The sequence below is a fragment of the Topomyia yanbarensis genome, chromosome 3 (assembly GCF_030247195.1).
Source record: "Topomyia yanbarensis strain Yona2022 chromosome 3, ASM3024719v1, whole genome shotgun sequence".
NCBI lineage: Eukaryota > Metazoa > Arthropoda > Insecta > Diptera > Culicidae > Topomyia > Topomyia yanbarensis.
This window is the reverse complement of record NC_080672.1, coordinates 202621316-202638091: the sequence shown is the minus strand read 5'-3', so window position 1 is coordinate 202638091 and position 16776 is coordinate 202621316. Positions and strand designations below refer to the sequence as shown.

General features: G+C 34.1%; 1 protein-coding gene across 5 annotated transcripts in view; it reads right to left on the bottom strand.

Moving 5' to 3' along the window:
* Window positions 1–16776, bottom strand: part of LOC131692272 (chromatin-remodeling ATPase INO80) — a 1041557-nt gene that overhangs the window by 363510 nt on the left and 661271 nt on the right. For all 5 annotated transcript variants that reach the window (XR_009305948.1, XM_058979226.1, XM_058979227.1 and 2 more), the window contains one exon: window positions 9794–9896. Coding sequence is in view for 4 of the 5 variants with exons in the window: in XM_058979226.1 (XP_058835209.1) it covers window positions 9794–9896 (103 nt within the window). In the remaining variant the exon portion in view is untranslated. The remainder of the gene's footprint in view (window positions 1–9793; window positions 9897–16776) is intronic.

The window sequence follows — 16776 nt, the reverse complement described above, 5'->3', positions numbered from 1 at the left end:
GAACAAACTGCTCTCCGGAGTGACAATTACTCAGGGCGGTGTGTTGCCAAATATCCAAGCCGTACTGCATCCCAAGAAGACCGAAAAGAAAGCATAAATCGAACGCTGAGACTAACCAAAGAAATGCTCTTGTAAGAACCGTCCTTTTCAGGATGACCACATATTTTTTGATAAAGAACAAAATTGAAATTCGGATTCCAATACGGAGATTATCGAACACTCAGGGTAAAGAGAGTAATGTAATACGGCACCTTGGTAAAATGTTTGAGAATTGAAACCTTTTTTGAATGCGCCTAGTAAAAATGTTTTCCACTTCACTCCAGTTTGTTTCTGACCATATTTGCAATTTGCGTACTGAAATAAATCATAATTTAGGGTTTAACCCAAATTGCTCTCCAGGGAGAAACACTCCATGAAACAGAAAATGCAAGCTTATTCTATGAAATGATTTTGGTGGCCCTGAAAAGGGCCTTTTTATAATGATAAAAGTGAGTTCTACCTTTTCAACTTTCAAATCCATACATAGTGCGTCCCTGCCGCTTCAGAGTATAGACGACATTCATTGCGTTGCGCTTGGCATGTTCAGTGTAGGGCACGGCATCTCGGATGACATTTCCTGCACACCATCAGCATTCGTAGATTAAATCAGAGATGCATTTTACACCACCACGACGAGCAAGAATTTGGTGATTCCCTGAATTTTATCACGAAGAACCTTGCGATGACGCTTGGTACGGGAACGCAAACATGATACCGCTCATTGTACCGTCCGGACGAGCATGTTGCTCGTGTGGTAAGCGAGCAACCACTGATACAAAACAAGCTCGCGTGACCTGTATATATAACATTCCCGTATGTAATGAAACGCTTACATGCTCCTTTTTGACGGCTCTGCGTGAGATGTGCTTGCAAATTGCGCATTTTCCTCGCTGTTTTCGAAGGATTTTCTAAAAATCCTTGTTTTGGTTTATTTATAGTAGTCGCATTAATTCCGAAATTTAATACGAAATACGTGCACGAATTTCCGATCAGATATTGCGATTCCGATCAGTAGAACGGAAGATATTCGCATTTCAAACCTGGGAAAATTTCTCAACTGAAATTTTTGAAGCGGGACCCCATATTGAAACGTTAGAAGTATTCTACTTCAAAAAGCTCTTCGAGTTGTGGATCCATGTTTGTTATCTTTTGGGGTAAATTCATTTCATCAGCAGAATTTATAGATGCAGATTTTTTCTTGTCCTCAAATTTTATTTCCAAGTCGAACACACTCATATTTTTTAATTTAAGATCATGTAAAAGAGAATTTCCGAGATTCTTCAGGTGAAATTCCGAAGTAAACAAACAAAAAAGAACAAATTTTGTTTGTGGTTACATATATTGTATATACGACCACGGAAAGTTCTTTTCGCGCGCTATCGAAAAATCTAGTCATTCGTGGAATAGCTTTGAACTAGCTCTAAATAACAAAAATGCTGAAATTTAAAGACTTCACCTAGGGTAATGAACCTATTTTCGAAGCCGGTAAAGCCGGTGATTAGAGCAGCGTTAGCCATCTTTGTTCAACGCATTGGAAAGCAAAGATACTAGTGCCAATTCATACGCATTGCATCAATTGTATTCCGAGTAATTTTTTTTGTAACTTATTTTGCTTTATTTTGGTTTTAGATGTACATTGAAAGATAACTTCTTAAGCTATTCTCGTTTATCATATTGTCAGGTATTTCTAAATTGTACATTATAAATCTTATAAAAAATTTTAGTAATTGTCTTTTGCTGTGTTGTGTTTCCCCATTTAATTCTGGATATTGAAGATTCCTGAAATTTATATTATTTCGCCGTGTAGCTGCTCGAAGGTATTGTTGTGTAATCTGCCACATATCCGCTTTATTTCGACAGCTTGAAAACTTGTGCTCCAGTGTTTCTTGCTGACCACAGGTTGTACAATCTGGATTCTCTCTTCTGTCTTGTTGAAATAGCAGGTCATTGTGATTGAATTTCCCGTGAATTAGGAGAAAGAAAGCTGATTTCTCGTCGGAATTCAGTGATCAACAATTTGAGTTTTTCCACACTCGCCTCCAGTTCCGGTTGATCCGCGTTGTCACACTAACAGCTGGTAGTAGTTGTAGCTGATGCTGATAAATTTCGTTGGCTGTAGATGCTTCTTGCAAACGTTCTGGAAGGTTGCCTAGTATTGAGTTGATTGTTCGAAGGTGGCTCATGTCAGCAGGGATAGATGCTTGCTGTATATATCGATCTATTGGCGGCAGGATGTTTCTTGTTTTGATGAAACGATTTACGAGTAGTGACTTTGCCTTCATTTCAGGGGAGTGCAAACCTAAACCTCCATCTCGTTTTGGTCGGATAACGTCGATGAATTTTACCTCTGTGCTGGAACGCCCGACCACAAAAAGAATCCAATTTGTTTTGTGAACATTACCGCATATTTGTTTGGTAGATTGAAAAAAGGACCCCATGTACCAGATTTTCGAGCAAATATACGTGTTTAATAATACCACTTTTTGAATGAGATTGATCAGCCTTGGCCGATTCATCCATAGAATTGCGTTTACTAATCGGTAGATTCGCTCCCAATTGGCAGAGACTGTTTCTTTCACTAAGTTTTTGAATATAACACCTAATATTTTGATGGATTCTTTTTTGCTGAAGCCACTCCAATCTCTTATTCCCACTCCTATTTCCAATGCTTCCGTTTTTAGGATATTTAACTTTGCTCCTGCAGCTCTCCCAAAAGCTTGGAAACACTCTTGTATACGAGCCATTTTCCCTGCACAACGGATGATTACTGTGATGTCGTCGGCATAGGCAATTACACATTCTCCCTGATCGTTGCATATTTCCGCGAGTTGATTCAATAACGGTTGTAGATACATGACGAAGAGTAACATACTCAGTGGGTCGCCTTGACGGACCGTCCTTTTTATAGCAAATGGTTCAGTTGTACGATCATTGATTCTCAGGTGCGATCTAGCACGACGGGCTAAAGATTCCATGAAGTCTACAAATCTGCTATTGATTCCCATTTTCCTAATAGTAGAGAAAAGAAATTCATGATTAACACGATCAAACGCACTACTGAGATCACATTCTATCACAATCCCTCCTATTCGCTCGTGTTTTGATATGCCGATATGGTCACGTATCGAGCATACCGCCTCAAAAATTGTTCTCTTTCCGTTGCTGCACTTTTGATTTTCTGATAGTATTCTGGAGGATATTACTTCTAATCTGCTTTTTAATATACGACTTAGAATTTTGTAGTCAACATACAGAAGAGTTATGGGTCGAAACGAATCAATTCCGTCGTTGGCGCTGCCTTGCTTGCGAACCAATACAATAACTCCATCTTGCAGGTCTTCTGGCACCGCTCCATTTTTGATTTCGTTCAGGATTGCAGTGAACTCGCTTTTGATAATCGTCTGGTTTCATTGATGTTAAAGATTATTTCGTATCCCGGGATTTGGATCGCTTCGCAGTGTACCTCTTGCATAGATATAATATCTAAATCTAGTGTGTGTATAAATGTTACGAGAGCGTTGATCTTGTTTGTATTACTTATTCCGTTTATATTTAATGTGGCGATCGTGTATGAGAAAGTTTGTGTGTTATTTATTTCTGACATTTTCAGTTGTTTTTTTACTTGCCGACAATGCGTTGTTGTTTGTCGACCGTAGTTTCCTTCTCGTTCCTGAGTGATCTTCTTCGTCAGAGATCTCCATTGTTTCTCTCTCGAGTCCACTCGTGAGAGGAATCGGTCGGCTGCTGTTAGTTTCATTGCGTGTGTTTTCTGGGTTCTCGCTCTCCGTATTTTCGTCATCGGCTTGTTGCCAATGTGGATGGAGCTCGCTGTTTGTTGACGGTATTGGTGCTGCTGGTGGTTTCTTAAATTTTGCTGACGGGGTCGAAGGGTTCGGGTTGTCCTCTGCCGCTCGTTTGGTGCTCTGGATCTGTTCAGTGGGTTGTGCTCTGTCGTGGGACGCGTTACGCGACGTGCGGGATTGGCTTCTCGTTCTCGTTCTACTACGACCGGCAACTACACTCGAGTAATCCTTACCCTGTGCTGCCAGTTTTGCTCTGTTTTCGGAGCAGCTATATCCAAAGTGGACGATATTGATACAGTGGCGACATGTTTGGATTTGGTTAAGGTACGTAACATGCGTGCTGTATCCTTTGATACTGATGAAAGATGGTATCGGCTGCTTCATGCGAGTGCGCATGTTGCGGACCCCGCTGGGTATGTTGGCAAAATATTCGGAGTGACATGCCTCGTGTTTGATGCTCATTACTTCACCGTAGTCTGCGAAAAAGTCAGCAATCCATGATTCTGGCATCCTGGGTGGAAGATGATGTAGCTTTACATCTATACCACCTTCCTCTATATACAGTCTTACTCGGTGTTTGTTATTGTCGTTGGAGAGCAGCAGTTTGTTGTCGAATGTCTCAACGATATTGTTTGCTCCTTCCTGCGTCTTCATCTCGACATACACCTTGCCTTCAACCCGGTCAATTTCAACGATACAGAAACTTCTTGCGGTGTGAGCTTCAATTGCTTTGCGATGAAAGTATATACGGTTTCATCTTTCAATTTGCGTATTCCACGAACATCGATGAAGAAAGTGCGTTTCCTCAACATGTCCATGTTACGGCTGGGGACTTGTTACCTTCAACAAGCTTTAGACCCCCTCCGGCGAATATTACGGCATGCGAAAAAAAAAATTTGTAACTATATTCCGTTGAATACGTCTGCTGAAATAGACGGATCAGCGATAACTCTATGAAATGACGAGGCACCCTCCCTAATATGACTAAAATGGGCTCTTCACTCTAATATGCTCGAAATCTTAACGCTTAACGTGAACGAAACAGATTGTAATGCAACATAAGTACATGGGAGAATGTATTACACAGTACTTGAAGTGCAGGACTATAAACAGCGCCATATGTCTAATACAAAAGGAGAAAAAAAGATTCCGTCAACTTACCCCAGAATCCCCTAAATATAGTTAAATGATAAGGACATCCATATTCTAACAGCTTTCACAGCTTCAAGATTTTAAAACATGCTTCTTTTCAACTAAAATTACACATAAAGCTAGTTTCGGTACGATAAGTAATCACAAAAGACTGATTTTTTTTGCCCAGGTGCCCAACACCGCCTATAGGCGGGCAAAGTGTTTTACCAAAAAAGCTAAACTTCCGAATTGTTCCACTAAACCAATTCGCATCTACAGTAAAATGCTACTAACAACAGGCTACTCAAAAATATTTTTTTAAGCTATTAAAATTTCCAAAAATAGTTAAAATTTGTTTAATGAAGATTACCACTAAACACAAAATAGTTCTTTTTCCACGTTTTCGTGGAATTTTCAACTTTGAGCTTCAAGCGATTATTCAAACAATGTGTGTGTATGAAAGGTGTGAGCGTTGGGAAGAGATACTAGTGCGGATGACAACCCGACTTGTTATAAACACTTCAACACACAATGAGGGCTAATATCCCTCCCTCAGGATGAGGTAGAAAAGAATGATGCACCGGGATCGTTGTGTGTGAGGACCCGAAAAATGAAAGAGTTCCTCTCTTGCTCAACGAAATGATGTAGATAAATATTTTATTACGCATGGGATATTTGCTCTGTGGAGGAGAGTGGGATACACCTCATGATGATTCAAGAGGAGTTTTGTGATGTCCTCATACGCCTTGTGAGGAGGTATTGATTAGTTGCTATGAGGTTTTGTTATATGGGTTTGATGAGTGTGCAAAGCATATTTCTGATGTATATTTTTGTTTTTGAAATGAATGTATAGTTAAGCGTTGCATGAAACAATTCAACTGTTTAAATATATACATAGTTTTCAAATATGTATAGAGTCATGAGCCTCTTTTCGCCCTATTACAATTAGCTCTTAACCCATTTGAAACCATTGGTTAGAGCAGTGTTTGGCATATATTTGTACTATCTTTTGACTTAAATGGTAGTGCGATATTTTGGGCACCCGATTAGAGTTTTCGTTGCCTTCAAACAGAAGTATTCCACTATTCTCGGGCCATTTATTATTTTCCTAGTGGTTCTTGGGAACGAAGCCAATTTATAGAAAATTCATCGATTGTAAGCCTCGTAAGTGATAAAATAGTACAGTACCCTTCTTAAGGGGCCAAAATTTGCCAAGCGATCTATTATTAAAATATAATACTCGTTTAGGAAGAAGTGTTTAGGTATCAAAAATTGCCACGTTTTTGACGTATGGCACCCATAGCTAAGCTTAAACGTGACACACATGTTTCTATTGAAGCAAACCGTTTATTTGATACGCACTGGCCAGGTGGATTAATAATTTGTTACCAAAACTTCATCATAACTCATTTCACGGTGCTATAGTGATTTTTTTAACTTTTCAAGTGAACTAGCATAGGTTATAGTGCAACACAAAAAGTTTTGAAAAATGTTGCATGCCCCCAAATTGATTTATAACAGAATTAAATGCTCTTCTGAATTATTATTAGAACCATGACGTGCCTTTGGAAGAATGTTGAACCATTTGCATATTTGTCATGAAAAAATGCAAAACATGACAATTTTCTTATTATTGTCGCAAATTAGCACAACATTTCTTTCATAACGGAATAATACAGCATACCTTTGGAAAGGTGTAGTGTTTCTCTCTAAAACTTTCTAGAAATCGGTTAAGACTGGACAACGTAACTAATGTTTTGGTGCCAACGGTCCCAGAAAATGTTTTTGCTATAAGTGATGGTGATAAGGAGTAATGAGAGCAGCCTTTATTTTTTCAAATTTTTCATAGCACTTTGAAGGCAATACATTCGCTAAAAAATCGGTTAACATGTTATTTTAAAAATAATAATGATGTTGTAAAGCACTCCCGTAGGTACCTGGGCAATTATGTGAGAAAAAACTCTGCGAAATTTCTAAACGATTAGTATAGGAGGTTTTAAGTTAGTGTGTACACCGCATTTTTTCGAGTTTCCTCCTGAAAATTCAATGTCACTCACCCAATTTTTAATACTTTGCAATGAAAATTTAAGAAAATATTGTGCAAATGTTGGATTCTTGTAATGGAATTGATTGAATAGGCGAAGGCTAACGTATATCCTACATATTTCATGAACTCATCATTTCATTACATTTGCTAAACAATCTGTTTAAAACATAATTTCACTTGTAGGGGGATTATTTAGTGAAATCAGTATCAAAATAAGAAGCTTCGTCTTCTGCCCCGAATATAGGGTAAAGAGGTTAACTTCTTACATAAAATAAACCCTATCATGGTGGGTGTATCACTAATTTCTAGGCCTACAATTTATGCAATGCGTATAAATTGGCATCAGTAGTTTTACCTTGCTCTTAAGAACCAATATAATAACACAATTGGCATTATGCTATATTTATCCGTAGTGGAGAAACATTTTAATTAAAAACTATTTTCCTCCACTAACGAGAAAATGGTTTGAAACCACCTTTGCGCGTAAAGGGCACAAAACCTATAACTAAACTATTTATGTAAATGCGTTCCGAGTTCGAAAACAAAATTTGTGCATCTGATTGAATTGGTATGAAAGCTGTAAAATGTTCGTTTTTAAGCGCAACGAAAACTCGAATCGAGTGTTCCAATTATTGCCTTACCTTTTAAACCAATGCGTTGAACAAATATGGGAAAAGCTGCTCTAACCAGCGGCTACGAATTAGTAGGGTGATAATAGAAACAGGACGAAAATAGGCTCATTACCCTAGCGTTGAAAGTAGATAATCAGGATAGTATAATATTTTCGACTATGTATAATTTTAAATATTGCTGTCGATAATTATCACATTTAAAAAATGTATTGCCCATTGGAAATTTATCCGCATAAACTTTCTACTTTGACATTTAGTAACAAATAAACACAAACAACTATTTTTTTAAAACTTCATGAAACATTCATCAAACATCCATATCTTGGAAACTAACCAGCCAAAACAATCTATAATAGAGATAAAAACGAAACTATTTGATAACTTTTTTTTAAATTTTATTGAGAAAGAACGCTAGAATAGAATCTAATATTATGTACCCATTTTACTTGGAAGCAATTTCATGTTGTATTAGATTTCAAAATTAAAATATTTATCTTCTATTATGGTGTTATTGAGTTTAACGAATAGTATTGATTTTAAATTTTCCGAGTTTAGTTTTGTCTGATCGTTAGTTAGTGCTTAAGGCCGTTTGCCACAGTAGAGTTTGGGTCCTCTTGCATTCCCATCACATGATGATATCCGTATTCCACGAAGCACTGATCTACACCACAAAAATTATACTTATATCCCCATCCTACGCAGCAGACAAAATTCCATTAAAACAAGAGAGGGAAACAATCACTCTCGCGCTCCACACTCTCAGTATTTTGGAAGAGGGATTCCAACCCATCTTCAATCAGTTTTGCGCTCTCGCCTTTCCTGTGTGATGCACATAACATCCTTTAATCATTGAACAAGTCATCACCTCTGATGATGAGTTTGCTTGTTGAGTGGGAGAAGAGTTTTTTTCTGCTATTGGAGAGGTGTGTGAAGTCCTCCTCAGAATGTTGATACCTCACCTCATTTTGGCATCATGAGTGATGATGCTCCAGCAAGCCTGATGTTTTAGAAGTTTTAATTAGATTTTTAAAGAGACGCCTAGAGGCGGTGTTGGGAACTAGAGGGTTAAGTAGAAATTCCGGAGTCGTTCCTCGTTGAACACGGGTCATAACAGAAAACGAACGAAAAATATCAGGCTGGACTATAGATTGAGTAAATTCTCAAAGTTATACAAGTCTGTTTATTGAAGATTTCCCTCATAATATGTTAAAATTTAGGCCAAATATATCCCACAAGCTGGTAACGAACAAAAAGGTTGATTCAAGATTACATCAAGCATACTCTAGAATGAGTGAAGAAAAAAAAAGAAGAAACAAATATATCTGTGACAGAAAAAACTGTTTCATTATGCTGCATTACCCAGCATCTTTCAAAAGAGTCTTAATTTCATTCAAATTTTATCTACTCTTCTCTATATACCCATTCTTCTAAAATATAATTGGTGCGCATAAAACGTTGGAATCTGGAATGCTTTTTACGCTTAAAGATGGGACTTTGCTAGCATTCAGGTTCTTTTGAGAACACTGTTAAAATAAGGCAATTCGTTTATTTTACAAATAAAAATGTTATTGGAATAAAGCTTCTTAACCAATAGGCCCCGTGCGAATCTAGAAACTTTGATAAAAATTTAATAGCTTTCTCTGGCGATTTCAGATCGCGATGTTATTTTCTACAATTTTGTACACAATGAAATTGTCCATTAGATTCTCACTTTTGGTAATATTTGAATGTCCAAAGTACTACTTAGAGGCAAAAATGTGAACCAGTTTCAAACAAAAAACCTTTAAAATAAAAAGTTGTTCTGGAGCCCCCGACAGAATATTTTAATTTTACTTTCAAATGAAAGGGAAAAGCCCATTCTATTACATGTTGAAGTTTTAGCGATGCCAATTTTTTTCGAATAAAACTGTTCTACCAAACACACCGTGAAATGATGACAATCCATCTAGTATGGCGGAGTTACAAGCGTGCAAATCTTACATAGTTTCGTAAGAGATATTTAAGATTTTAGAAGGACACCTAGCCCCAGATAGTGAACAATCCATTTTAATAATGAATCCTTTCCTACATGCACTACGGATATCAAATAAATAATAAAATAAGTATAGTAATGATTGCTTCAAAACCAAGAGGATACTTACACTTCAACTCTATCTCTTCGTCATCTAATAATAAAGAAACGACTTCTTTGGGTTTAAGTGTATCTGGTTTGAAGTTTGCTCCGGTGATCACCATTCTTTGAATCTGCAATAAAGTACAAGATTTTCAAAAAGTATTTATTTACAATGATCATTGCATCAAAACCCGTGGATTTTAAAACCGTTTTAAATTTTTCATATAAAATATTCATTATCATGTAATCACAAAAACCAACTTAATCCATCTAGCAGTGAGATGAGACATATCTTACACTTATCACTATTGGATCATTTATTAGTTTGCAAAACTCATGCGAAGTAGTCACACGACAATTTCTAGTCCTGCACGAAAACCTCGAATAAACTGGATAAATTATAGAAAATCAATAAAACGAACGAAATAAAAAATATAGCGAAAAATTAAAAAATATGAGAAATGCTAAAGGTTTTCAAATTCATAAAAAAATAAATAGAATGATTAATATATATATATATATATATATATATATATATATATATATATATATATATATATATATATATATATATATATATATATATATATATATATATATATATATATATATATATATATATATATATATATATATATATATATATATATATATATATATATATATATATATATATATATATATATATATATATATATATATATATATATATATATATATATATATATATATATATATATATATATATATATATATATATATATATATATATATATATATATATATATATATATATATATATATATATATATATATATATATATATATATATATATATATATATATATATATCATATTAATGAAATACATAAATCAAATTACATTAGCTCATTAAATGGAAAAATTAAAATGACAAATTGAATGAAATAAATAAGTGGAATATCTGATCATGAAATGAATAAAATTAAAGAAATGAACAAATTGAATTAAATGAATCGAGCGAATGGAGTGAATTATTATTATTAATATTATTATTATTACTATTATCATTATTATCATTGTCATTGTCATTGTCATTGTCATTGTCATTGTCATTGTCATTGTCATTGTCATTGTCATTGCCATTGTCATTGTCATTGTCATTGTCATTGTCATTGTCATTGTCATTGTCATTGTCATTGTCATTGTCATTGTCATTGTCATTGTCATTGTCATTGTCATTGTCATTGTCATTGTCATTGTCATTGTCATTGTCATTGTCATTGTCATTGTCATTGTCATTGTCATTGTCATTGTCATTGTCATTGTCATTGTCATTGTCATTGTCATTGTCATTGTCATTGTCATTGTCATTGTCATTGTCATTGTCATTGTCATTGTCATTGTCATTGTCATTGTCATTGTCATTGTCATTGTCATTGTCATTGTCATTGTAATTGTCATTGTCATTGTCATTGTCATTGTCATTGTCATTGTCATTGTCATTGTCATTGTCATTGTCATTGTCATTGTCATTGTCATTGTCATTGTCATTGTCATTGTCATTGTCATTGTCATTGTCATTGTCATTGTCATTGTCATTGTCATTGTCATTGTCATTGTCATTGTCATTGTCATTGTCATTGTCATTGTCATTGTCATTGTCATTGTCATTGTCATTGTCATTGTCATTGTCATTGTCATTGTCATTGTCATTGTCATTGTCATTGTCATTGTCATTGTCATTGTCATTGTCATTGTCATTGTCATTGTCATTGTCATTGTCATTGTCATTGTCATTGTCATTGTCATTGTCATTGTCATTGTCATTGTCATTGTCATTGTCATTGTCATTGTCATTGTCATTGTCATTGTCATTGTCATTGTCATTGTCATTGTCATTGTCATTGTCATTGTCATTGTCATTGTCATTGTCATTGTCATTGTCATTGTCATTGTCATTGTCATTGTCATTGTCATTGTCATTGTCATTGTCATTGTCATTGTCATTGTCATTGTCATTGTCATTGTCATTGTCATTGTCATTGTCATTGTCATTGTCATTGTCATTGTCATTGTCATTGTCATTGTCATTGTCATTGTCATTGTCATTGTCATTGTCATTGTCATTGTCATTGTCATTGTCATTGTCATTGTCATTGTCATTGTCATTGTCATTGTCATTGTCATTGTCATTGTCATTGTCATTGTCATTGTCATTGTCATTGTCATTGTCATTGTCATTGTCATTGTCATTGTCATTGTCATTGTCATTGTCATTGTCATTGTCATTGTCATTGTCATTGTCATTGTCATTGTCATTGTCATTGTCATTGTCATTGTCATTGTCATTGTCATTGTCATTGTCATTGTCATTGTCATTGTCATTGTCATTGTCATTGTCATTGTCATTGTCATTGTCATTGTCATTGTCATTGTCATTGTCATTGTCATTGTCATTGTCATTGTCATTGTCATTGTCATTGTCATTGTCATTGTCATTGTCATTGTCATTGTCATTGTCATTGTCATTGTCATTGTCATTGTCATTGTCATTGTCATTGTCATTGTCATTGTCATTGTCATTGTCATTGTCATTGTCATTGTCATTGTCATTGTCATTGTCATTGTCATTGTCATTGTCATTGTCATTGTCATTGTCATTGTCATTGTCATTGTCATTGTCATTGTCATTGTCATTGTCATTGTCATTGTCATTGTCATTGTCATTGTCATTGTCATTGTCATTGTCATTGTCATTGTCATTGTCATTGTCATTGTCATTGTCATTGTCATTGTCATTGTCATTGTCATTGTCATTGTCATTGTCATTGTCATTGTCATTGTCATTGTCATTGTCATTGTCATTGTCATTGTCATTGTCATTGTCATTGTCATTGTCATTGTCATTGTCATTGTCATTGTCATTGTCATTGTCATTGTCATTGTCATTGTCATTGTCATTGTCATTGTCATTGTCATTGTCATTGTCATTGTCATTGTCATTGTCATTGTCATTGTCATTGTCATTGTCATTGTCATTGTCATTGTCATTGTCATTGTCATTGTCATTGTCATTGTCATTGTCATTGTCATTGTCATTGTCATTGTCATTGTCATTGTCATTGTCATTGTCATTGTCATTGTCATTGTCATTGTCATTGTCATTGTCATTGTCATTGTCATTGTCATTGTCATTGTCATTGTCATTGTCATTGTCATTGTCATTGTCATTGTCATTGTCATTGTCATTGTCATTGTCATTGTCATTGTCATTGTCATTGTCATTGTCATTGTCATTGTCATTGTCATTGTCATTGTCATTGTCATTGTCATTGTCATTGTCATTGTCATTGTCATTGTCATTGTCATTGTCATTGTCATTGTCATTGTCATTGTCATTGTCATTGTCATTGTCATTGTCATTGTCATTGTCATTGTCATTGTCATTGTCATTGTCATTGTCATTGTCATTGTCATTGTCATTGTCATTGTCATTGTCATTGTCATTGTCATTGTCATTGTCATTGTCATTGTCATTGTCATTGTCATTGTCATTGTCATTGTCATTGTCATTGTCATTGTCATTGTCATTGTCATTGTCATTGTCATTGTCATTGTCATTGTCATTGTCATTGTCATTGTCATTGTCATTGTCATTGTCATTGTCATTGTCATTGTCATTGTCATTGTCATTGTCATTGTCATTGTCATTGTCATTGTCATTGTCATTGTCATTGTCATTGTCATTGTCATTGTCATTGTCATTGTCATTGTCATTGTCATTGTCATTGTCATTGTCATTGTCATTGTCATTGTCATTGTCATTGTCATTGTCATTGTCATTGTCATTGTCATTGTCATTGTCATTGTCATTGTCATTGTCATTGTCATTGTCATTGTCATTGTCATTGTCATTGTCATTGTCATTGTCATTGTCATTGTCATTGTCATTGTCATTGTCATTGTCATTGTCATTGTCATTGTCATTGTCATTGTCATTGTCATTGTCATTGTCATTGTCATTGTCATTGTCATTGTCATTGTCATTGTCATTGTCATTGTCATTGTCATTGTCATTGTCATTGTCATTGTCATTGTCATTGTCATTGTCATTGTCATTGTCATTGTCATTGTCATTGTCATTGTCATTGTCATTGTCATTGTCATTGTCATTGTCATTGTCATTGTCATTGTCATTGTCATTGTCATTGTCATTGTCATTGTCATTGTCATTGTCATTGTCATTGTCATTGTCATTGTCATTGTCATTGTCATAGTCATTGTCATTGTCATTGTCATTGTCATTGTCATTGTCATTGTCATTGTCATTGTCATTGTCATTGTCATTGTCATTGTCATTGTCATTGTCATTGTCATTGTCATTGTCATTGTCATTGTCATTGTCATTGTCATTGTCATTGTCATTGTCATTGTCATTGTCATTGTCATTGTCATTGTCATTGTCATTGTCATTGTCATTGTCATTGTCATTGTCATTGTCATTGTCATTGTCATTGTCATTGTCATTGTCATTGTCATTGTCATTGTCATTGTCATTGTCATTGTCATTGTCATTGTCATTGTCATTGTCATTGTCATTGTCATTGTCATTGTCATTGTCATTGTCATTGTCATTGTCATTGTCATTGTCATTGTCATTGTCATTGTCATTGTCATTGTCATTGTCATTGTCATTGTCATTGTCATTGTCATTGTCATTGTCATTGTCATTGTCATTGTCATTGTCATTGTCATTGTCATTGTCATTGCCATTGTCATTGTCATTGTCATTGTCATTGTCATTATCATTATAATTATTATTATTATTTATTACCTGATAATTTGAAGTAGAAGCCCTTTGAGTGAAATTTCATTTTTCAATCTCTTTTCAAAAAGGTATAAGAAACCTACTTATGTTTTCCATATATAGATATATATATATATATATATATATATATATATATATATATATATATATATATATATATATATATATATATATATATATATATATATATATATATATATATATATATATATATATATATATATATATATATATATATTTATATATATATGTATATATATATATATATATATATATATATATATATATATATATATATATATATATATATATATATATATATATATATATATATATATATATATATATATATATTCCTTATTTCAATGAACTTTAACATTCAATAAAGCGATAAAATATTATCAAGTGATTCATTTACAATCGTCCTTGTCGGGACTATTGATTCATTCATAAATGAAATACGATACGGCCGTTATAAAATATACTTCCTGAAAAACTCAAATTTTCATGACGTAATAACGCTATGGAAACAAAAAAAAAGTTTTTGCTTTCAGCGTGATTTTCGTGATACCTACTCTCGAATCTCAATAAAACAAAAGAAAAAAGAAATATTATCAAAACAAATATATTATTTTGGTTTACAATCTCGCAAAATGCGTCATTTAAAATTTTTTAAATCCAAGTATCAGTATGATAATTATTCCATGAGAATCTGAGGAAACTTTGCTAAGATTTCTTGCATTTCTGAAAACTCGAAACAACATCTGTGTTCAAAAATGTTTCAAAGCAGTCAAATCCAGTATGAAAATTAATTATAGGGAATTCAAAAATTCGTTCGTTGGTATTTGTGGAATGTCGAAAATATTTGCTTCAACTGTTATAAATTTAACCAGGTTTTCATCAATGCTGTGTGGCGGTTTCTGAGAAATAAAACCAATCTTACAAAAAATTGTGACATGTGATAATTGATGGAACTTCCAAATAATTTTCAATTTGGCAAGCCTCCATTATTAATTGGAATAAAGCCAAAGATGTTTTTAAATATGTGTTATCAATTAAACACAAAACCGTTGGTTTCAAACGATCATCAGTTTCAAAATCATCAAATATCAACATGCAAATACGACATAGAAAATGTTTTTCCAGTATTTGGCGTATAAAGATAAAATAGCATCGCGGTTTGTTTCAGTCTCGTGAAATAATAAAATATCATAGATCTCCCAAGAGAATCGAAAATCATCAAGTTTCAATGAAGAAATTTATTTGAAATCATTTTCAACTATTTCTACATTCAGAATTACTCAAAAATAGTTGTGCTAAAAGCTTTCGATATTTCGAGCTTTCGTAGCACGCCATCTGCATCAACCCAAGGATAACTTTTAGTACACTTTTTTTTTATTCATTTCGTTTATGCGTTAGCTTGGCGGTGCCAAATGCTTATGTTTTTACATTTTGGATATCTTAAAGCTAGGAGGTTACAATGTTGAAATATTTTTTTTACAAAGGAAAAAAAACTTTACAGCTATCTTAAGACTAGAAATAAGATTCAATATACAAGAGAGGGCCAAAAGATTTTTTTATGAAAAAATTTAAAACAACGGATTCACTTTGATATACAAGAGAGGGAGTAATAGTATTTTACGAAATATTTTACGGTTATCTTAAAACTAACAATATAGTTTAGTACACAAAAGGGGGAACAAAAAAATATTTATGAGAAGTTTCACAGAAATTTTAAAACTAGGGATTCAATTCTATTTACAAAATGGAGGACAAGAGTTTCAATAAAGAGTAAAAATTATAGCTATCTTAAAACTAGGAATACAGAATACTAATTTGAATTTTTTAACTAAAACTTATGCTTGGTATTCAGAGGGTGGCTTATTTCCGCATTAGTGTAGCAGCAGTTGTATCAGGGACAGGGGAGAGACAGGGAAAGAAGAGCAAAACTTGCAACTTTCGCTCGAGGGAGGGGGATCAGCGAAATAAATTTGCGCCTCAGTCTAGTAAGTCGTCGAGTACCGGATTGGCGGATGGTATTCTTCGGACCCGCGGGGAATCCTTCAAAAGTCATCGGACCTCGAGTCGCTCTTGCTTCAGTTTCCTTCTATGCAGGCGTAGTGGTAAGGGCGACGGCGGTTACATAGTGGCACTCTGGAGCTGATCGGTTCCACAAGGCAGGAGGAAACTCTAAAAACGAG